We start from the raw sequence: 19253 nt of genomic DNA, 5'->3' as shown, positions 1-19253 counted from the left end.
AGGTCAGTAAAGAAACAAACAGCTCATATCACTGACTTTTGGGAGTGAGAATACACCTCATTAATATTTTAGGCACACTACTAATCTGCTTACCAAGTTGTGGGTGTAAGTAAGCATCCGTATAGTACTGAGCGGCTGGAGTCTGGACAGATATTTACCCGTCATCTAAAGCTCTGGTGATTATTGTGCATGCGTCAAATAATTGTCATGTGATATGCAGCCCTGATTTTTAACCACTCAATTCCTATTTTCATACAGTACAGTTCTCTCGTCTGCACTGGAAAAAAACTGGAGCCACGTCATCTTCTCTCTGTATGTACCTGTACAGTATATAGCAGAGATGACAATAAAGTTTACTTTGACTTTGACTACATCTGATTGTGTTTAATCATGCAGTATTTCTGATCACTGCAGCCTGATGAGCCTTGCATTCAGGAATAAAGTGCTTAGCATAAATATTACTAGATAACTAATAATCAGACCAGCTACAGTAAACACAGAGGCCCCCAGGGGACACGTGTGCGACAGGGTGCATGTGAAGCGCTGGCGAGTCGGGAGCCTGCCGGCTTGAGGACCGTTACCCTCATTCCCCTGTCAGTCTTTATCCCGAAAACAGTCATTCATCACCTCAGCATGACTGTCCCATCTCTTGCCCACTGGCACCAGGCACCGTGTCAGTTAGTTAACTGTAACAGTGGTTTCTGTTTCCACCGGCCTCAGTTCCACTAGAGTCGTTTTTCCAAATCCAGTTCTTGGGGACCCACATTCAGTCCATGTTATTGTTCTCGCCAAGCACCCTACCAGACAGTCCACATTTTTGCTCCTGCCCAGCTCCCAGTGGACTGCCTGTGGGTCCACAGGGATTAAGAAACGCTGCACTAGAGGGTTAGCAACATTGCCCCCTGCTGTCAGAGCGGCAGGATGGCGGGCAGGACCTCCCCACAGCGGGCATTCACGCGCAGTGCAGACAGGTGATCCGCCCTGGTGGCGCCAATGTTCAGGATGGCCACTGGGATTTCCCTCTCTCTGGCGGCCAGCAGGAAGCGGTATCCGGAGTAGACCTGTGCATGGTTTTAAGGAGCTGTGAGATGCATGAGCTGAGCTCAGAGGCCTGGTTAATTTTGATGGATCAATTAAGGTGGCATTTCCCAACCTAGTCCTCTGGGTCCCACAAATAGTCCACATTTTTGCTCCCTCCCAGGTTCCAGCCAATAAAGAACACTGCATACCCTGCAGAGGCATGTTGGGAACTGGGAGCAAAAATGTGGACTGCCTGGGGGTCCCTGAGGATTGGGTTGAGAAACACTGAGTTAAAGGTTTTATTGGTCAACAGGCCCATGTGTTTTGTGCACGATTTGTGATGTGTTGTATAGGATGTGGATTTATCCAAAAATGGGGTGAATGAGAATGAATGAGAAGCACATGTGTTGGCTACTCATGCTACTTGCTACTGACACAGATGATCTCAAACCAATGGTTACATGTGAGATATCACGCTTGGCAAGTCAGAAGGTGACCGCTCACCTGCAGTGATGATCCGGCCACCAGCACCCCGTCCGATTCTGCGAGCCTCTCGTGGACGAAGCCCACCGTGTCTCGGTGAACCGTGTCCCCAAAGAAGGTGACGTCAGGCTTCAGCGTATCGCCGCAGGCCTCGCACGACGGCACACGGAAGTGCTGCACCTGCTCGTCGGTCAGGAAGACGTCCCCGTCCGGAGCCACGCCCCCCGCCTCCGCCGCCCATCCCGGGTTTAAAGCCCCCAAGCGGGTCTGCAGGGCCTGCCGGGAAGAGAGTGCGCCACAGCCTAAACATACCACCCTGGGGGGCAAGAGGACACAAATTCAATTCATTCTTGTATAGCGCCTTTCACAAGAGTCATCCCAAGGTGCTTCACATGGGTATAATGCAACATCATATACAGTACAGGTCAAACGTTTGGACACACCTTCTCATTCAACGTGTTGTCTTTATTTTCATGACCATTTACATTGGTAGATTCTCACTGAAGGCATCAAAACTATGAATGAACATATATGGAGTTATGTACTTAACAAAAAAAGGTGACATAACTGAAAATGTGTTTTATATTCTAGTTTCTTCAAAATAGCCGCCCTTTGCTCTGATTACTGCTTTGCACACTTGCTAAACACCTCTGGGAACTTCTTCAAGACTGTTGGAAAACCATTTCAGGTGACTACCTCTTGAAGCTCATCGAGAGAATGCCAAGAGTGTGCAAAGCAGTAATCAGAGCAAAGGGCGGCTATTTTGAAGAAACTAGAATATAAAACACGTTTTCAGTTATGTCACCTTTTTTTGTTAAGTACATAACTCCACATGTGTTCATTCATAGTTTTGATGCCTTCAGTGAGAATCTACCAATGGTCGTGAAAATAAAGGCAACACATTGAATGAGAAGGTGTGTCCAAACTTTTGGCCTGTACATATGTAGAACAATACAAAAAACTGGGGGAGAGAGAGAAAGACAGAAAGTCAGCAAATGAGAGGAACCAAAAACTCCTACGCAGGGAGGAAAAAAACCTCTGGAGGTCCAAGGCCGACTGGCTTCCCATCACCCCCCCATCCGCCCTCCCCAGGCATGCTAAGATTACTGAATGAAGAATGAATGGGCCAGCTTGTTAAAAGCAAGGTGAAAACGGAGGTCGCGGTCAGATAAGCCGCAAGTCACATCCCCACCTGCTAAACCGAAGCCTGGTTTCCTGCCAGTGTGCAGACAAACAGTCAGACTACTTGGTGTCTCTAATCTGCCCACAGAGTTGGCCTGTATGTGAAATTGCTGTGAGAAATTAAGTGTACCCTTGCCTAGTGCCCCATGCTGCCGGGGATAGACTAATACCCCTCCCAGATATAACAGGCCTAATCAGCCAAAACACGCTCGACCCTACAAGCTTTCTTGCTCTCTCAATGTTTTGAAGTCCCTCAGTTGGCATAATTATCATAATCTGGTCCCCTCTCAGAACTAATCAGATAGCACTAAATGGAAAATGAAATTAAGCTTTTGTGTGTCATTTGCAGAAGGACAAGTTTACTGAAATGTTCGTACGTATATCCCAATGTTTCCCAACCTGGTCCTTGGGGACCCACAGATGGTACATGATCCAAATGTGGACCGTCTGTCAGAGAGAGCTTGGAGGGAGCAAAAACCTGGACCGGCTCTGGGTCCCTGAGGACCGGTTTGGGAAACACTGGCATATCCCGTTTGACTCTCCTTTGAGACATGAACACACATATAATCAGATGAAAGTAATGTTGGGTTTGAGTCAGGGTATTAATTTGGCACCCCTGGACCATTTTGTGAGGTTTAGGGTCTTCCTAATGAAGATGTGGCTATTCTGGCACGGTCGGGATTTGACCCAGTAACCACCCGGGACACTTGCCTGTGTGCGCAGCCGTGCAGCTCGGTGAGCCTCCGTTGGCCGGCTTTGGAGTGCAGGGCGTCCACGTTCTGTGTGACAAGCCAGTGCAGTTTCCCCCGTGCCTCCCAGCCACTCAAGGCCAGGTGTGCAGCATTAGGTAGCCGGGACGAGAACTGAGGCCAGCCCACGTAGTTGCGTGCCCAGTAGCGCTGACGGGCACTAGCGCTTCGCACAAACTCTGCGTGCTGGATGGGTCGGCGGTCCGTGCGGGCGTACAGCCCCACCCCTTCTGAGCGGTAGTCCGGGATGCCGGATTCGGTGGACAGCCCCGCACCCGTGATCACAAACAGCCTCTTTGACCGGGAAATGAAGTCCTGCATTCGCTCCAGGGCCACTGAGCTGATGGGGGAACTGGCCGGAACGAAGTCCAGGGTGGAGGCGTTGGGGCAGGAGTGGGATCTTCGGAGGCCCAGGGTCCTCAGCGCCAGCCTACGTGGCGGGCGCATCTGCAGACGGGCACAGAGAAAACCACAGGGCAAGAGCAAGAGTCATCTGCAAGCAGGGAGAGCCGTGTGCCAGGTACACGGGCAAAGCTTTGACCACTATGCTTCCTGGAATGAGTCTGAAAGTTGCCAGTTCAAATCCCATAGTTTTAAAGAGTGATTTCATTGGTGGGTCCCTGAGCAAGACCCCTAACCCCCAACTGGCTGACTCTGCTGAAACACAGTGTATGGTGCTTCGGCTGAAAGCATCTGCTAAATCAATAAAATGTAAATGGCAGAAATCCATTTGCAAATCTTCACGTCTTGTTTCTTTTGCCCATTTTCATAAATCAGAAAACATAAAAGTCCAGCCTATTGAAATGGGTCCTGAGTAGCCTGTCCCGGAAACGCTTACATGCAGGAATGCAGGGGGAATCTCATACAACATGGCGAGAACACGCTAACTCCACAGAGCACAGGCAGGAGTCAACACCCCGGCTGTGGAGGTGTGAGGGCACAGTACCATCCACTCAACCAGCAAACAGCACAAAGACCAAAATATCACAGCCACAGCAGTCCTTAGATGTGCATCGCGCAGCACAGTCCAGTATGAAGCCAGAACAATAACTGAAAACGGTATAACATGAACACTTTATACATCAAAAGAATCCGCCATGCTACTTACTTAGGATCAATACGGCAGGTGTGCAGTAATTACAAGAACATAAGGTAAAGGCATTTAAAGAAGCTATAACAATTCATTATTAAACCAGACTTTTTAAAAAAAGGAATTTCATCCACTTTATACTCCAACGTTAAGAATGAGCTTTTAACAAATAATAATTCATTTAATAAGCAGAATTCAAATTAAGACTGACAGGTTACGGTGTCTCCTAAAGTTGTTTGTCATATTACTTTGAAGTTTATATAGTTATAAGTTAATTATATAGCTATACCTTCTGCTAGGCATATTTAAGGTGGCCTATAAAACGTTAGAAATATTTTAAAGCCAACATTACAGCATGTCGAGATGGCCCGACAGCCTCACATGGCTGTAGGTTTAAATCCCACCTCCGTTCTCTGTGCGCGGAGTATGCGTGTTCTCCCCGTGTCGGGTTTCCTCCCGCAATCCAAAGTCATGCATTTAAGATAATCGGCGTTTTTGTATTGCCAGTAGTACATGACTGTGCCCCGTGATGGACTGGTATGCCGTCCATGTCATATAATTTCGGCAGTAGTCCGAACAGATACCTAACTCAAGGTTATAGTATAGCAGTTGTTTCACATAAAGTAGGGTACTTAAAACAGAAGCTCAGAACAAGTGGCACGCAGATGTCTTAACACTTACCGCGACCGCAAATTACTGCCGCGCAATTAACCTCGATAAACCATCAATGAAGAACTGACACCAACAATCACTCACAGGAATAAACGACACATTTGGACGATCAAAACACGGAAAAGGTGCCTGCGTGGAAACGATCGCATTGCATTGTGGGGTGTGTAGTTTCGGCCTTCCTTAGTCTCACGGGCTAGTGGTGCTGGTCTGTGTGAACACGGGCTGTGGTATGTTGTCTCGAACACTCTATTTGCAGCTATAATTTGCTTTCAAAAGGCGTAGAGAACAAAAATGTAGCTTATATCTTTTTGTCTTGATTTATGATTACAATGGATATTTTACTGAGTTAATAACGTGGACACATTCTTTTTGACAAATGTAACAATGAAAGCCACATCAGCAATTATTAAAATATAACATTGTAACATATGAAATATAACATACTTCTTGAAACATATAAAGTGTCATGTAGTTTGACATAATATTAAGTTCTCTGGGGTTCTAAATCCACCAGGTTTTAACTACTTAGGTGAGAACGTTTCAAAGGGCGATAGAAAATGTGATCGAAACATCCATCCATCCATTTTCCAAACCGCTTATCCTTTTGGGTCGCGGGGGGTCCGGAGCCTATCCCGGAAGCAATGAGCACAAGGCAGGGAACAACCCAGGATGGGAGGCCAGCCCATTGCAGGGCACACTCACACACCATTCACTCACACATGCACACCTACGGGTAATTTAGCAACTCCAATTAGCCTCAGCATGTTTTTGGACTGTGGAGGGGAAACCGGAGTACCCGGAGGAAACTGATCGAAACATAAATCGGGGAATTTCATAACATTTTCACCAGTAAAATATTTTATTATTTAAATTCCAAAATTATGCTACTGAACAGTGTAAATACTGAAACACTTGATGTTAATATGAATATGTTAAGAATTAACTGTAGGTTGTACACACAATTAATTTTATTTTCTTAATACAATATATAACTTATGTCCATTAATATGACATTCATGAGCAATGGAGAGAGAATTAATTTTTTAATTCTTAATAATTCTTATAATTTATATATACCTCAGGTATCTGTGTCATCCAGAACAGTGTATTTTAAAGAGTCAGTAAAGCTACTTTGATAAAGAGGCTATCTGGAATCTACCCAGCTGACACAGTGGGTTTCTTAAGCTGGGAAGTTTGACAGATTGTTTTTGGACCCTGTACAGCAGCAGTAAAAATGTCCTACCCCTTTGCTAAGATAAATATCTCCACCTGGCAGATTTCCACTGTGGTTGAATCATTATGGCCCAGGAATGCATGTCTGGTGAGTGCCACACTCATCTGCAGAATTCCAGCTGTGCAGGGTGTGTTACGACTTCAAAGAAGATGTGGCTGGCCCTTAACTGGAACCCTATACTTTTTGAATAAGTTTCTTAAATATTGACATTTTCAGGCATAGTTGGGTTCCGAGGGCATGCTCAGTTATTCACTTTCTTTTTTGAAAGGCCAAAACTATCTTAATGATGTCATCAACATCTGCCTTCATTGGTTTTTAGCGCTTTTTAGTACGGGGAATCATTCGTGAGACACCCCTGAACTCCACAAGCGAATGGAACCTGTCCATTAAACCTCCCCTGAATTTCAAGCATGTCTAAGAAAATCAGTGGAGGAGAAGGTTAATAAAAGAATGGAGGCAGGAGGACGCCGAGGTGCTGGCTTAATGAAGCGGATCTCGTGGCGAGGAGCTGCGTCAGCTCAGAAAATGCTGCACACATCCTGCTTGCAGAAATTCAAGATGTCTGAAGGAGGCAAAACAGACAGCATTTGCATGTTAGTTTATTTGCGTAACATTTCCCCATTCTTTTGCGTTTTGACTATATAACGTGGTCAGTAGATCACATAACCTTCTACCAATATGCATGGGTGGTGCTGCAGCTACGAGTTTAATTTGTAAACATTGTGAGCGATGCGCCGACACCCGCTTCCACCAAAAAGCAAACAGAAGAGGAGAGGAAGTGAGAGGAAGTGAGTGACAGTGTACAGTAATCTTGTCAGTCACTAACTGTGAAGCCTCATCTCCTCTAGCTAATTAAGGCACAACAACCCTGCACAAATGAAAAATAAGTACTGTGGGACCGATCTACTGAGTTATCCTAACAACAGCTGGTTTATAATGTTTTACATGTTAGGACTTAGTCTTAACCATAACATGGTCAAGGATCTTTATTTAAGATCAGTCCCTCATTCTTTCACTAATAAATACCACCTTTGGCTATATTTTAACTGTTAACAGATGTAAGTATGGCTGTCTGACAGCTGGATTATAAATAACCCACCTGAGTGTGTGCAGTTAAACACAGCCTCTGCAGCCCGGTAGAAGTCCTCCCCCAAAATGGCACGATAGTCCAGGTGGGTGCTGTGGGCCAGGCAGCGTGTGGCGTCCTTAAACAGGAGGTCACTCTCGCCGTATGACTGCGATTCGAATAGCTGGAACTCTAGGTCGCGATGGGATGCCAGCGTCTCCTGTTGGCAATCAGGCAGGATAAGTGTAGCTAGAGTCCGGTCAAAAGATACAGCAAATGGCTCAAGAAACGTAATTTTTTTCCATCACAATTTCTGACCGTTATACGTCTATTTGGTATCTGAGTGGCCCGCCTCATGACCTCTGACCTGTGACTTCATGAGGAAGTCATACACACGGCTGGTAAGCACAGGGCGAGTCATTATGATGTTGGGGGGAACGGCCCCCAGGTGACAGCTCTCCCACTCCGAAATGGGGGCCCGCCGTCCGTCAGTGCATAGCAGCTCGAAGTCGGTGGGCTGCCACCCCTCCGCCCAGCCACTCGAGTTCAGGCCTGCAGGACAGAGTTAGGGCAATAAGTATGATGGCCAAAATGGCGTGCTTTTTTTGAACAGACAGCACCATCTGGTGGGGTTAAAAAATACCGCAATTGGTTCATGAAGTGTTGTTTTTCTCATCACTAGTAATAAGTGATACAGCCAGAAGGTTGCTGGTGTAGCACGGTGGATCGTCCTACTCTTGCTGGACAGTCTGTCTGCTGTAGGCCTATTACAGAGCAGCTCAGAAGGTGGACAGGGGGTGAAAGTGTTACTCTGGTGTCGTGTTATAGGGCATTTGCTGTGGGGTTGGGTTTGTGGGTGGTGACACTCACTCTGAATGTTGTCCTCCAGGTTGTGCTGCTCCAGAAAGGCTACATCACCATAGCTTCTCCCACTAGGGTCTCCGACCAAACACCTAAATGTGAGAACCCAGATCAGACTCTCCCTCTCCAAATACCTCGAATATCTTTCAGGACCATAAAACCTTACATTGCGCCCTGAGTTCTACACAGAATTCAGATTACTTGCAGGCCAATGCAGAATGGAATCTGATTGGACATGAGTTTAGGCTGATCAAACAAGCACTGAACTGTGGCCAGACGGGTCCAAAGCCACGAACGAGGAACCCCATCTGAATACAGTTGACATGAGTGGCTGAGTGAGTATCCAGCTATATAAATAATCTGCCCTGGAAGAATTTGCGATGATGTAATACTACATTCAGTGCGTCCTTTGGCAGGTTCTCCTCCATCTTCTCCCCCAAAGCTGTTAGAACTATGAACTTCTTACCGGCCCCATTATGAAGCTAGCTTACCACCAGCACTAGCTACTTCATCCAGTGGACATTACCCAACACTGCAACTTTTCCTACGCCTATTGTATTTATCCATTTATTCATTTACTTTTTTAAATCATAATTTGAACCATATATGTTATATTGCCACCGTATCTGTTATATTGTGTGGGTACCCCTAGCTCCCCGTGTGTCAGTGCATGTGCATTCTCTATTTTTATTTAATAGCTATTATTCTCCCTTTCCCTTCTCCCTCATGTGTTGCACTTGTCTTGTTTACCGTCTCTGTACTATGTATATATACTGCACCACAGTCCTGTAGAATGTTATTTCGTGCCACTGTATGCTGTGGACTGTAAAACAGATGGTATTTGCGTATTGACTGTATTACAATAAAGACCCATTTGATACTTGATGGAGCCTAAATATGACTCATACATCCATCTGCATAACAAAATGAAGTCATTTCTTTGCCGCTTACCTCAAGGCGCCCATGTTGCCGTAGTAACGTTCGTTGTGGTTGTCGGTACACCGCTTGGTCCCAGGCTCCTCCTTGCCCCCCACACATACTTTGCAGAGCGCCCCCTGGGAACCGGGTAGGCATCCTTTCCAGAAGACTTTGCTGTACACTGTCAGAGAGCAAGGGGGCGCTGATGAGTCATTCAGGGACAGGAAGACGGCCACAGTGTGCTGCACCCCGTGTGCTATGAAACTGGAAGTGGAATCGGTTCTTGTCGAGTTACAGAGAACATGAGAGTTTAATTTGGGAGAGAATTCATCTGGACCTTGTTTTCTAGCTAAATTCTAGGTCACCCTTAGAAAACGTTCTGACAGACGATGTGTGAATCTGTGCACGTTTCTTCGTAATTATACATTTTCCGATGTGCTCATGAGCACGTTTACTTGGAGCTGCTGACGCCCCGCCCATGTGCCTGCCGTACCTGTACTGGGGTCACAGGGGGCGCTGCTGTTCTCTTGATCGCCGGCGATGTGCCGGACAGGCAGCAACCAGCCAGCAGGGCTGTACATGTGACCGTGGCAGGAGCGTCGCCTCAGCAGGTTGCCGAGCGACACGCCCCTGGTGGAGCGCCGAACCAGTGCCACCGAGAACACAGCTGGCAGCACTGGAGTGACAAACGCGGGTGTGACGCAGGTCACATGATCTCAGTGCGCTGTGCACATGGCCTGCATACATGCACTGTCATCTGCAAAATATTACAGCATTCCTGGGATGGCCACATCTCCCATTGGTCAGTGTGTATAAACAAATCACTGACAGTACGCACGCCCTTTGTCAGAACTTCATCTCACCATCACTCTCGAAGTATGCGGTTCCTTTTTTCTTATCCTCTGATGGCACGCACTGCTCCCCTTAAAGGCAGACAAATGAAAAATCACCTAAAAGCCAAAAAGTCCCTTAAACAGGGCACCATCCAGGCCATTATCTAATGAACTGAGGTCTTCTTGTTGATGAAGATCTCCCGGCCCAAAGCCTACTGACTGCATGAAGGACTAACATCCCATTAGGATCATTAGTGATCATTAGTGATACCACATTCGGATCATCCAGCGCATGTGCAATAATCACCAGTGGCCTGTACTACGAAGCGGGGTTACTGGCTTATTGGGGTAACTTGCCAGATTTAAGGTAGTCTGGGCAAAATGTAAGTGAACCAATGTAAAGTACATTTAAACTATGGTTCCTTAAATCCGTAGTACAGGCCACAGGGCTTCAGATGACAGACGTAAACATTTGTTTTTCAGTACTATACGGACATTTACTTACACCCATAAACACACAGTTTAAAGTCCGACACATTTATTTAACATAACAATATGCACATAACATAATTTATGCAGATTACCAACTTTTGGACATCACAATATACATCTCATTAATATTTTTGGCACACTACTAATCTGCTTATCAAATAGTGGGCTTATGAAAATGTCTGTATAGTAACAAAAAGCCAGCGTCTGGACAAATGTTTACAGCCTTCATTTAAAGCCCCAGAGACTGTTTCACATGCGCCATATAATTGTGATTTTATCGTGATATGATATCGTGACATGATATCGTGACATGATATCGTGATATGATATCGTGATATGATATCGTGACATGATATCGTGATATGATATCGTGATATATCGTGCAGCCCAACATACCAGCTTCACTGCCATCATCAAAATCCTCAATGCTGTAAAGACCCAGAATTCACCAGGCCTTAGGAAGGTCTCCTGTCACACACTCCAGGTTTACCGTAGTATTCTGTGGCCACCGGTACCAGACCGCATTTCCCAGCGATGAAGGCATGGGTGGCGTCCAGTGAAACAGCATCAACTTCATCTCTCTGTGGAGACAGACGCTCTGATCAGGCTGCTGTGAGCTGGAATGGATGTGTCACAAATTCTACTTTAAAGTCCAAGATGTGTAAGATGTTGACCTGAACTGCTTGAGCAGAGATTTCAGCTGTATAAACCAAAGTGTGACGTGACACCTAAAACTGGCTAAGGACATGTGGGGAATATACTGAACACTAGGTGGCGCTGGACATGTTACTGCTCCTTTAAAGACCTTTGCTGTAAGAAGGAGGAGGGGGGAGCCATCCTGGGGCGCCTGCTCCTTATTACCAGTCCTATAAGACTGAGGGTGATGTCATACTTGGTCCATTTCAGCCCTCAAAATGAACTTAGATGAGTTAGCATTTTTTGGAAAAAATTATTGAGATCCCCTGGGATTAATGTTCACATTATTTTGTTCACTTATAAAGTCGTCATTCCTCCCTTTCATCGCCATGAAACTTGACTCTGCCCAGGATCCCGCCACGGGCAGCTCTTATACTGACAGATAAATAAGATCGTAACTTGACATATTTAACATCATTTTATGGGTATACGCAAGTACAAAGAACTAGGATGCTGGGAGTACGCACGCTACGCTGCTGCGCGGCGGGAGTAGCGGACCGAAGTCGTACCGGGCGGAATTGGTACACAGAAAAAAAAATGTTGCAGACAGGAAATGGGAGCCCAATGAACATAATTTGGACTTATGGACCTCTTCGTTCGTATGTCTGAAAGTTCGTAAGTTGAAAGTTCGTAAGTAGAGGAGCGTCTGTATATACAATACGATCAAGAACTGTACAATATGCTAAAAATTAAGTATAAATGTAATGTAGGTCATATTGATTGATAAATAAATAAATAGACATGTATATGTGTATATATGCATGTTACTATCAGCAAGCAAAGGAGTATTGTAACATAAAAACTGTCTCAATATATGTGTGGGCGTATATGAGCATGGGCTTAGGTATGTGCTTACCAGTCAAAAGCTTTTGCCACTTTTCCATTTATTTCATAAACTACAGATTTTTTATTCTCGTTAAGCATCGGAAAGTTGAATGCAGAAAAGTAAATAATAAGACAAAAATATAAAGAACATATAAGACAAATAAAACATGTGCATGTCTGACATCCTACTAACTGGTTGTGTGGTGATGGCAGTCAAATTCCAGACTGTCCTTTAACTTTAAATGCACTAGTTAACCGCTTCATCCCATGAAATATCAATAGCAGTATGTAATGTCTCTTGTAGAAAGTATGCCTCAAATATTCTCTGCTGTAATAACTGCGAGAAGAGATTACTTTGATGAATCAAAGATATGACATTTTCATGCTAGTAAAGGTACTGAAATGGTGAACATACTGTAAATTTATTCGTTAGCAAAGAATACTGAGTGTTTTTTTAGTAAATGTTAAGTAACATGCAAATGTAGAAAATCTCAGTGTGTACAAAACCTTTTGACTGCTAGTGTAGTCGATGTAGTTGAACCTAAACAGGAAGTCTGCCTCAGTCAGGTTTAATTACCAACCTTAAAATGCTGATACGTACTGATGGATAATTGAGGCTTCTTGCTGCATTTTCTGACCCCACTAGATGGTGCTCTCTGTTCATAAAAGGGCTCAAAGTATGTCCAAATTAAACCAAGAGCGCCCTCTAGTGGCATCAAAAAAATACAGCAAATGGTTCATGGAGCTTCAGTTTGCCATCACTACTGATGCCTGTCTTACCTTGATCTTCTCAATGCAATTGCTCATGGACGATGCCCTGATGCACACCAGTGGGTCCGACTTGATGCTCAGGGCCCACCGCTCGCACTTCAGCTGCTCGGCAGCACTGATGCAGCACCAGCGAATCACGCTGTCCTGCAGTGAGCTCCCTGTGTGACACGCATGGTCACATGATGCACCACGGTCACAGGAATGTAGCATCATTAAAGGTAATTTTCATACCGAAGCGCATCCCATGGTACACATATATCTGGCAGGCCTATGCAGGTACCTTCATGGCCCAGTCCCTTTAAGAGGGCCACGTAGTCCAGTCCAAGCACCTGGCTGATGTCACTGTCGTCCGTCAGGATGGCCAGCTTCTCGGTCGCATCTTGGAACATCAGGTTGCGTGAGCCGTAGGAGATGGACTCAAAAATCTGGAAGCGTTGCCTGGCCCGTCCTTGCCGCCCAAATGCCGTCTGTCAGATCAGAAACATACTAAAGGGGGCATGGACTAGACCAACAGGGGGCGCAGTGGTTTTGGAGATGAATAATGCAAAAAGTAGTCACAGAAAAAGCTATCGCTGAACTCCAGATAAGTTAGCCAGAATTACTGACATAAGTTATGTATGTAAATCACAGAAGAAAATATGAAGCTATGGTTTGTGTTAAGTGACTTCATTATGTGATAAATAATGAAGAGTATTCCAAGAGTCTGGCACAAAACTGAGAAGGTAATGAGAGTGACTAACAAAGCCTGTCCGCTGTAGAGATATATTTCTTAGACAGTACCTGCACTGCGTTTAGAAACTTCCGGGCAATTGTGCGGTAGTTAAAGCGTGTCACAACGCCCCTGCCTGGCCCCCGACCGAGGTTGCAGTGCTGAAATTCACCGAGGCGGGCCCTTGATCCATCAGTGCACAACAGTCTGTAATCTTCTCTCTCATCCTCTGTCAATGAGAGGGATTGATGGTTTGTGAGTAAACAGCTCTTTCTAGTAAAGCCCAGGTATCTCTCATTAACTGGCTCCAGTCCATAGGTCTCCTGTTCCAGATCACCCATGACCTCATGAGCCCATGACCCCATGAGCATGTTCCGAGACCAAATGACAAGGTTTTTGGATCATTACCCACCTCTGCTGCTAAATCATTCAAGGTGGACCTGTACCTGAAGAGCAAATCCAAAAAATAGGGGACAAGGACGTCACAGAAGCACCAGTGACAGCAGTATCACGTGAAAGCAGAATGGCGTAATCAGGACCGGACAGCCGGCAGCCCTCCATCTCCTCTCCTACTTTTCATATCAAACTCCATTCCAAAGCAAGCTGCTGTAAATATGCATGCAAATGCAGCATCATCATGACTCTAAGACAGTATTTCCCAATCCGGTCCTTATGGACCCACAGACAGTCCATGTTTTTGCACCTTCTTAGCTCCCAGGAGCAAAAGTGTGGACTGTCTGGCACCTTAAAAACAAACATATAGGTAAGAAGACAACTGAAACAGCCTTTACAGCATGAATGAAGAGCACTACCATGGATGCTGGCGAGGGCTACGTGGTCCACGAAAGCGACATCCCCTTTTCCAGTTTGGAGACACCTGTGAGGGAGCAGGAAGACCCCTGCATTCAGGCTACAGTTGGGTTAATTCGTACCACACAATACATTATATACCGATTTGTACACATACTCATGACAATAAACATGGTCATTCTCACACCTGAGCGCCCCCTGGCTGCTGTAGAAGGGCTCGTTGTGGGAGGTCTCACAGTGGAAGTTGCGATGGTGCACATAGGACTTCTCCCCCTGGCACAGGGTGCAAAGGCTGGTCGCCATGGTCGCGGAGCCCGGGATGCAGCTGGCATTGAAGAACTCACTGACGGCTGCCAGGACAGTCAAAGGCGGGCACTTCAGGCGATAAATATGAGATTTATAGGGAAGGCTCACAATTTCACATCAGAAGGAAACAAGGCTGATGTGGTACTTTAACAGGCACAAATGAGCCGTTTATAAATAAGAACTTTTCGCAGCTGCTCTCCCCCTCAGCCAATAGTGCCCCCTTCCTGCCTCTTCCCTCCTCAGCCATTACTAGCCCTTCCTTTCTGCCGGTCTCCCCCTCAGCCAATAGCGGCACCTTCCTGCCTCTCTCCCCCTCAGCCAATAGCGGCCCCTTCCTGCTGCTCTCCCCCTCAGCCAATAGTGGCCCCTTCCTGCTGCTCTCCCCCTCAGCCAATAGTGGCCCCTTCCTGCTGCTCTCCCCCTCAGCCAATAGTGGCCCCTTCCTGCTGCTCTCCCCCTCAGCCAATAGCGGCCCCTTCCTGCTGCTCTCCCCCTCAGCCAATAGTGGCCCCTTCCTGCCGCGTTCCCCCTCAGCCAATAGCGGCACCTTCCTGCTGCTCTCCCCCTCAGCCAATAGCGGCCCCTTCCTGCTGCTCTCCCCCTCAGCCAATAGCGGCCCCTTCCTGCCGCTCTCCCCCTCAGCCAATAGCGGCCCCTTCCTGCCGCTCTCCCCCTCAGCCAATAGCGGCCCCTTCCTGCCGCTCTCCCCCTCAGCCAATAGCGGCCCCTTCCTGCCTCTTCCCTCCTCAGCCATTATTAGCCCTTCTTTTCTGCCGGTCTCCCCCTCAGCCAATAGTGGCCCCTTCCTGCCGCGTTCCCCCTCAGCCAATAGCGGCACCTTCCTGCTGCTCTCCCCCTCAGCCAATAGCGGCCCCTTCCTGCTGCTCTCCCCCTCAGCCAATAGCGGCCCCTTCCTGCTGCTCTCCCCCTCAGCCAATAGCGGCCCCTTCCTGCCGCTCTCCCCCTCAGCCAATAGCGGCCCCTTCCTGCTGCTCTGCCACTCAGCCAAAAGCGACACCTTCCTGCTGCTTTCCCTCTCAGCCAATAGCGGCCCCGTGCTGCTGCTGTCTCCCTAACTCTTGGAGCCCCACCTTGACTGAGAGGCTGCTCCTCCGCCCAGGGCAGGTAGTTACGTGACAACAGGAAGCCCAGAGGCAGGCTCCAGCCGGCCGTCCATCGGGCCCCACTGTGGCAGCTCCGTCGGCCCTTCAGTGAGCGCACATCGAGATCTCCATTCCTGACCACGGCCACGGCCATGACGCAGCTCCCTGAGAGGGAAAAGGGGGTTCATTAGCATATAAACACTGTAAAATCACTTCTAATAATGCATATCTGGTGTGTTACATGCATGTCAGTGCATTGCATCTCACCCTTAAAATGGCAAAGACACACTATTATCGACAGATGTACATCAGCGCCTATCTCAGGCATGGTTTATACAATCTAGCGGTTTTGCAGATCACAGATGTCATGCTCTAAGCTATTCCTTAGCTCTGTTAGCATTGCTTTGGATCTGGTGTCCTTCAGCAGAGAAGCCCCCAGCTGGAAGGCTGTTTGCTTTGTCTTCTTGTTTGACTGGCATTCAAGCTGTCGTTGTTACATTTCCGGACGACGTGACTTTATCAATTCCCATGAGTGAGATACGCAGTTTACACCGGCGACCTCTGATCATTGGGCTCCAATACAATTTACCAAAGGTAAAACAAACATTATCAGTTCTCATTTCTGGCTGTGAGTTCGGGCCATTAACTGCCGCTCCACCTGCTGGATGTAGTTCAAAAAGTATGACATTTACTTCGTTAAGGTAGATCTTTATGCATATACCATCACTGTAGATCTCCTTGGCGACCGCAGTGAGGCCAAACTGCTTCACGGCAGTGTAAACCTCCCCTGCGTCCAGGGTAACGGCATCTGCGCGGTTAGCCTGAGGGTAAAATCACAGCAGTAATGCAGCAGAGCTCATTGCGCAAATGTTAACTCCACTCTGTACAGTTCCAACTGAATGTTCAGACTTGAGGCCACCTGACCATCACATGGTTCTCCTAGCCTGTAACTACAGCAGCTGTCACCATGGGAAGCTGCCTCAAAGCTCATTGATCAAATGTATGACCGCAATGACCCTACTAAACAGGAGTGGGTAGCTCAGGTCCAGAGAGTAAAAGTCCAGACCAAGATTTTGTTTCAACCAACCAGTTGAGTATTCTGTGACTGCGACTCTTCATACTAAACTGGTTGGTTGAAACAAAATCTTGGTCTGGACTTTTACTCTCTGGACCCACATTACCCACCTCTGGTCCTAAATCATTTAGAGTAGAGGTGTCAAACTCAAATCCTGGAGGGTGGAGCCTGGTGTAGCTTGATTCAGCTCAAGAGCTGTGTGGTAATTAGCACAAGGAGCTGAATCAGGTGTGTTAAATGAGGGGAATCCCAAAAATGTGCAGGGCTCCGGCCCCCCAGGACTGCAGTCTGACACCCCTGATTTAGAGAAGGTGTTAGTTCAGTTACAAACCACACATGGTGCAATGTCTGGTGTCCAGGCAGGGTACAGACTGACCTGTAGCTTGTTAATGCAGTCGATAGTGCTGTAGGTGCGAACGCACGACAGCCTGCCGAAGGCTGCCAGGGCAGCAGGGGGCAGCACCCCTACCAGTGCCTTTGCCAGCTCAGCACACTTCCTCTGTTCCATCACTGACACTGTGCACCAGCGCACCTTCTTACCTACACACAGGTATGCAAGAAAGTGCCATAATTTGTTACATCCCCACATGCTCAAGGAAACCATAACCACGTCTGACACATTACATCACCAGAAAATGTGCGTATGTGTGCTCAAACAAAACCATTTATTTATTTATTTATTTTATTCACCTTTATTTAACCAGGCAAGACAGATTAAGAACATGTTTCTTAACCAGACACAATGACAGACACAAAACAATCTGCAAGTATTCCTTAACTGTAATTAATACTGATAATATTTCTATGCAGTTGTTACTAAATTTTAAAGCATATTACAAGACATAATCCGAACACTATCGTAAAAGAAAGCCTTTTCATTTCTTGTTACCACATTATTCATAGTCTTCAAGGTAAGTTATGTCATAGTCTTGATACCATCTGGGGAAATTATTCACCGATAATAAAAACACATATTTACATTAAAAAGGGAGACTTAATCTTAGTTAAGTAGTCATTTTTTGCAACATCAGGAAAACATTGAATTATCATTTTCGTGAGGTTTATTTTATAACCATGCGTGAATTTTGGCATTTCCCTTGCATCGAGAAGTATGGGTAAAAAAAAAGTAAACCTAAAGTTGTCTGGCCAGAAGAAATGGATGATACGTACAAGATCCTTTAGGATAGTAACAGATTACTGCGTAGTAAATTTCACTTTTCCAGTATTTTTTTTTTTATCAAGGCCGTAATTATCATATATATATATATATATATATATATATATATATATATATATATATATATATAATATATATATATATATATAAAATATATATATATATATATATATATATATATATATAAAATATATATATATATATATATATATATAACATATATATATATATAAAATATATATATATATATATATATATATATATATATATATATATATATTTGGGGGAATATTGTGAGCATATATGAATATTCGGGGGAATTGCCCCCTGCAATATATTATAATTACGGCCTTCTTTTCCATTAATGTGAATTTTGATTAACTAGGTTATATTACATTATTTTCTAACAATGCACCAAAGCCGATTCCATATATATTAAACAGACATATCGCGTGTTTATGCAATAAATATCTCACAGCCAAGTAAATTAAATCGTCTACTTTACAATGAAAAGTATATAGTGTCCCTGTTTAATTAGCTTTAAAATTCCAAAACATAATTTCCGACAAGAGTTAACAATACAGCATCAGTAAACCCAACAAACACAAGAAAAACAACAGAAACTTACCGCAGCATCTGCTCCAGCATGTGCAGATGATTATAATAAGCAGCGCTGTCTTCATTGTGGTATCTGGCGCTAAGCTGAACGCTCCGAGTTATTAAAGCCCCCTGTTACTGGCAGCTGGAGGCAGCGAAACCGCGATGCGCACCAGGATCTGATCGGAGTGCTTTTGTGGATCTTAACAGATTTAGCTAAATCGAAAGTCTGCGGAGACGGAGAGGTTTTTTCAGAGGTGAAAGGAATCATGGTCATATGGGAAAAATTACTGCTTTTTTGGCACCTCAAAGCACATGTCATCTGATTCTCTTTTTCATTTGAATAAATGACCGTAAACGACAACGCCTTGACAATTCATTATTGTTTTTGTTGCAGTCATTTGTAATAAATTAGAATTCAGTGAAAACAATCCACTCCCCGCTGTTGTATGTGATCTGTTTTTAATAAGTGCGCCGCTCCCAGCTGAGCGCTCTGCTCTCTTTTCAGAATAGATTTTACCGCAAAATGATAACAGCATGACTTGCCGAAGGTTTTTTCAACAGATATGTTTTCCATCCCTCTT

The 19253-nt window shown here is 45.6% G+C and overlaps 2 protein-coding genes across 3 annotated transcripts; both read right to left on the bottom strand.

The window, feature by feature from the left end:
• Positions 1–363: 363 nt before the first annotated feature.
• On the bottom strand, positions 364–5830 carry sirt4 (sirtuin 4). Of its 2 annotated transcripts, none has more exons than XM_048980017.1 (4): positions 5281–5830; positions 3397–3881; positions 1525–1819; positions 364–1061 (listed from the first exon to the last, which is right to left on the bottom strand). In XM_048980017.1, the coding sequence occupies exons 2-4, from the start codon at positions 3879–3881 to the stop codon at positions 909–911; spliced, it is 933 nt and encodes a 310-aa protein (XP_048835974.1). In that variant the 5' UTR covers positions 5281–5830; the 3' UTR covers positions 364–908. The 2 variants fall into 2 exon arrangements, with proteins under 2 accessions (XP_048835974.1, XP_048835973.1); XM_048980016.1 differs by having other exon boundaries at positions 5206–5829.
• A 206-nt stretch (positions 5831–6036) lies between these two features.
• On the bottom strand, positions 6037–19108 carry sxph (saxiphilin). Its single transcript, XM_048979945.1, has 17 exons — positions 18701–19108; positions 17272–17435; positions 16542–16641; positions 15809–15985; positions 14599–14761; positions 14414–14478; positions 13673–13830; positions 13173–13359; positions 12902–13050; positions 11091–11181; positions 10139–10198; positions 9769–9951; positions 9309–9456; positions 8367–8449; positions 7864–8048; positions 7530–7716; positions 6037–6992 (listed from the first exon to the last, which is right to left on the bottom strand). The coding sequence occupies exons 1-17, from the start codon at positions 18753–18755 to the stop codon at positions 6949–6951; spliced, it is 2199 nt and encodes a 732-aa protein (XP_048835902.1). The 5' UTR covers positions 18756–19108; the 3' UTR covers positions 6037–6948.
• Positions 19109–19253: the final 145 nt, after the last annotated feature.

Source organism: Brienomyrus brachyistius, chromosome 2 (assembly GCF_023856365.1).
Source record: "Brienomyrus brachyistius isolate T26 chromosome 2, BBRACH_0.4, whole genome shotgun sequence".
NCBI classification, from domain to species: domain Eukaryota; kingdom Metazoa; phylum Chordata; class Actinopteri; order Osteoglossiformes; family Mormyridae; genus Brienomyrus; species Brienomyrus brachyistius.
Note: the sequence above shows the minus strand (reverse complement) of the source record. Positions and strands in the feature narration are given on the sequence as shown.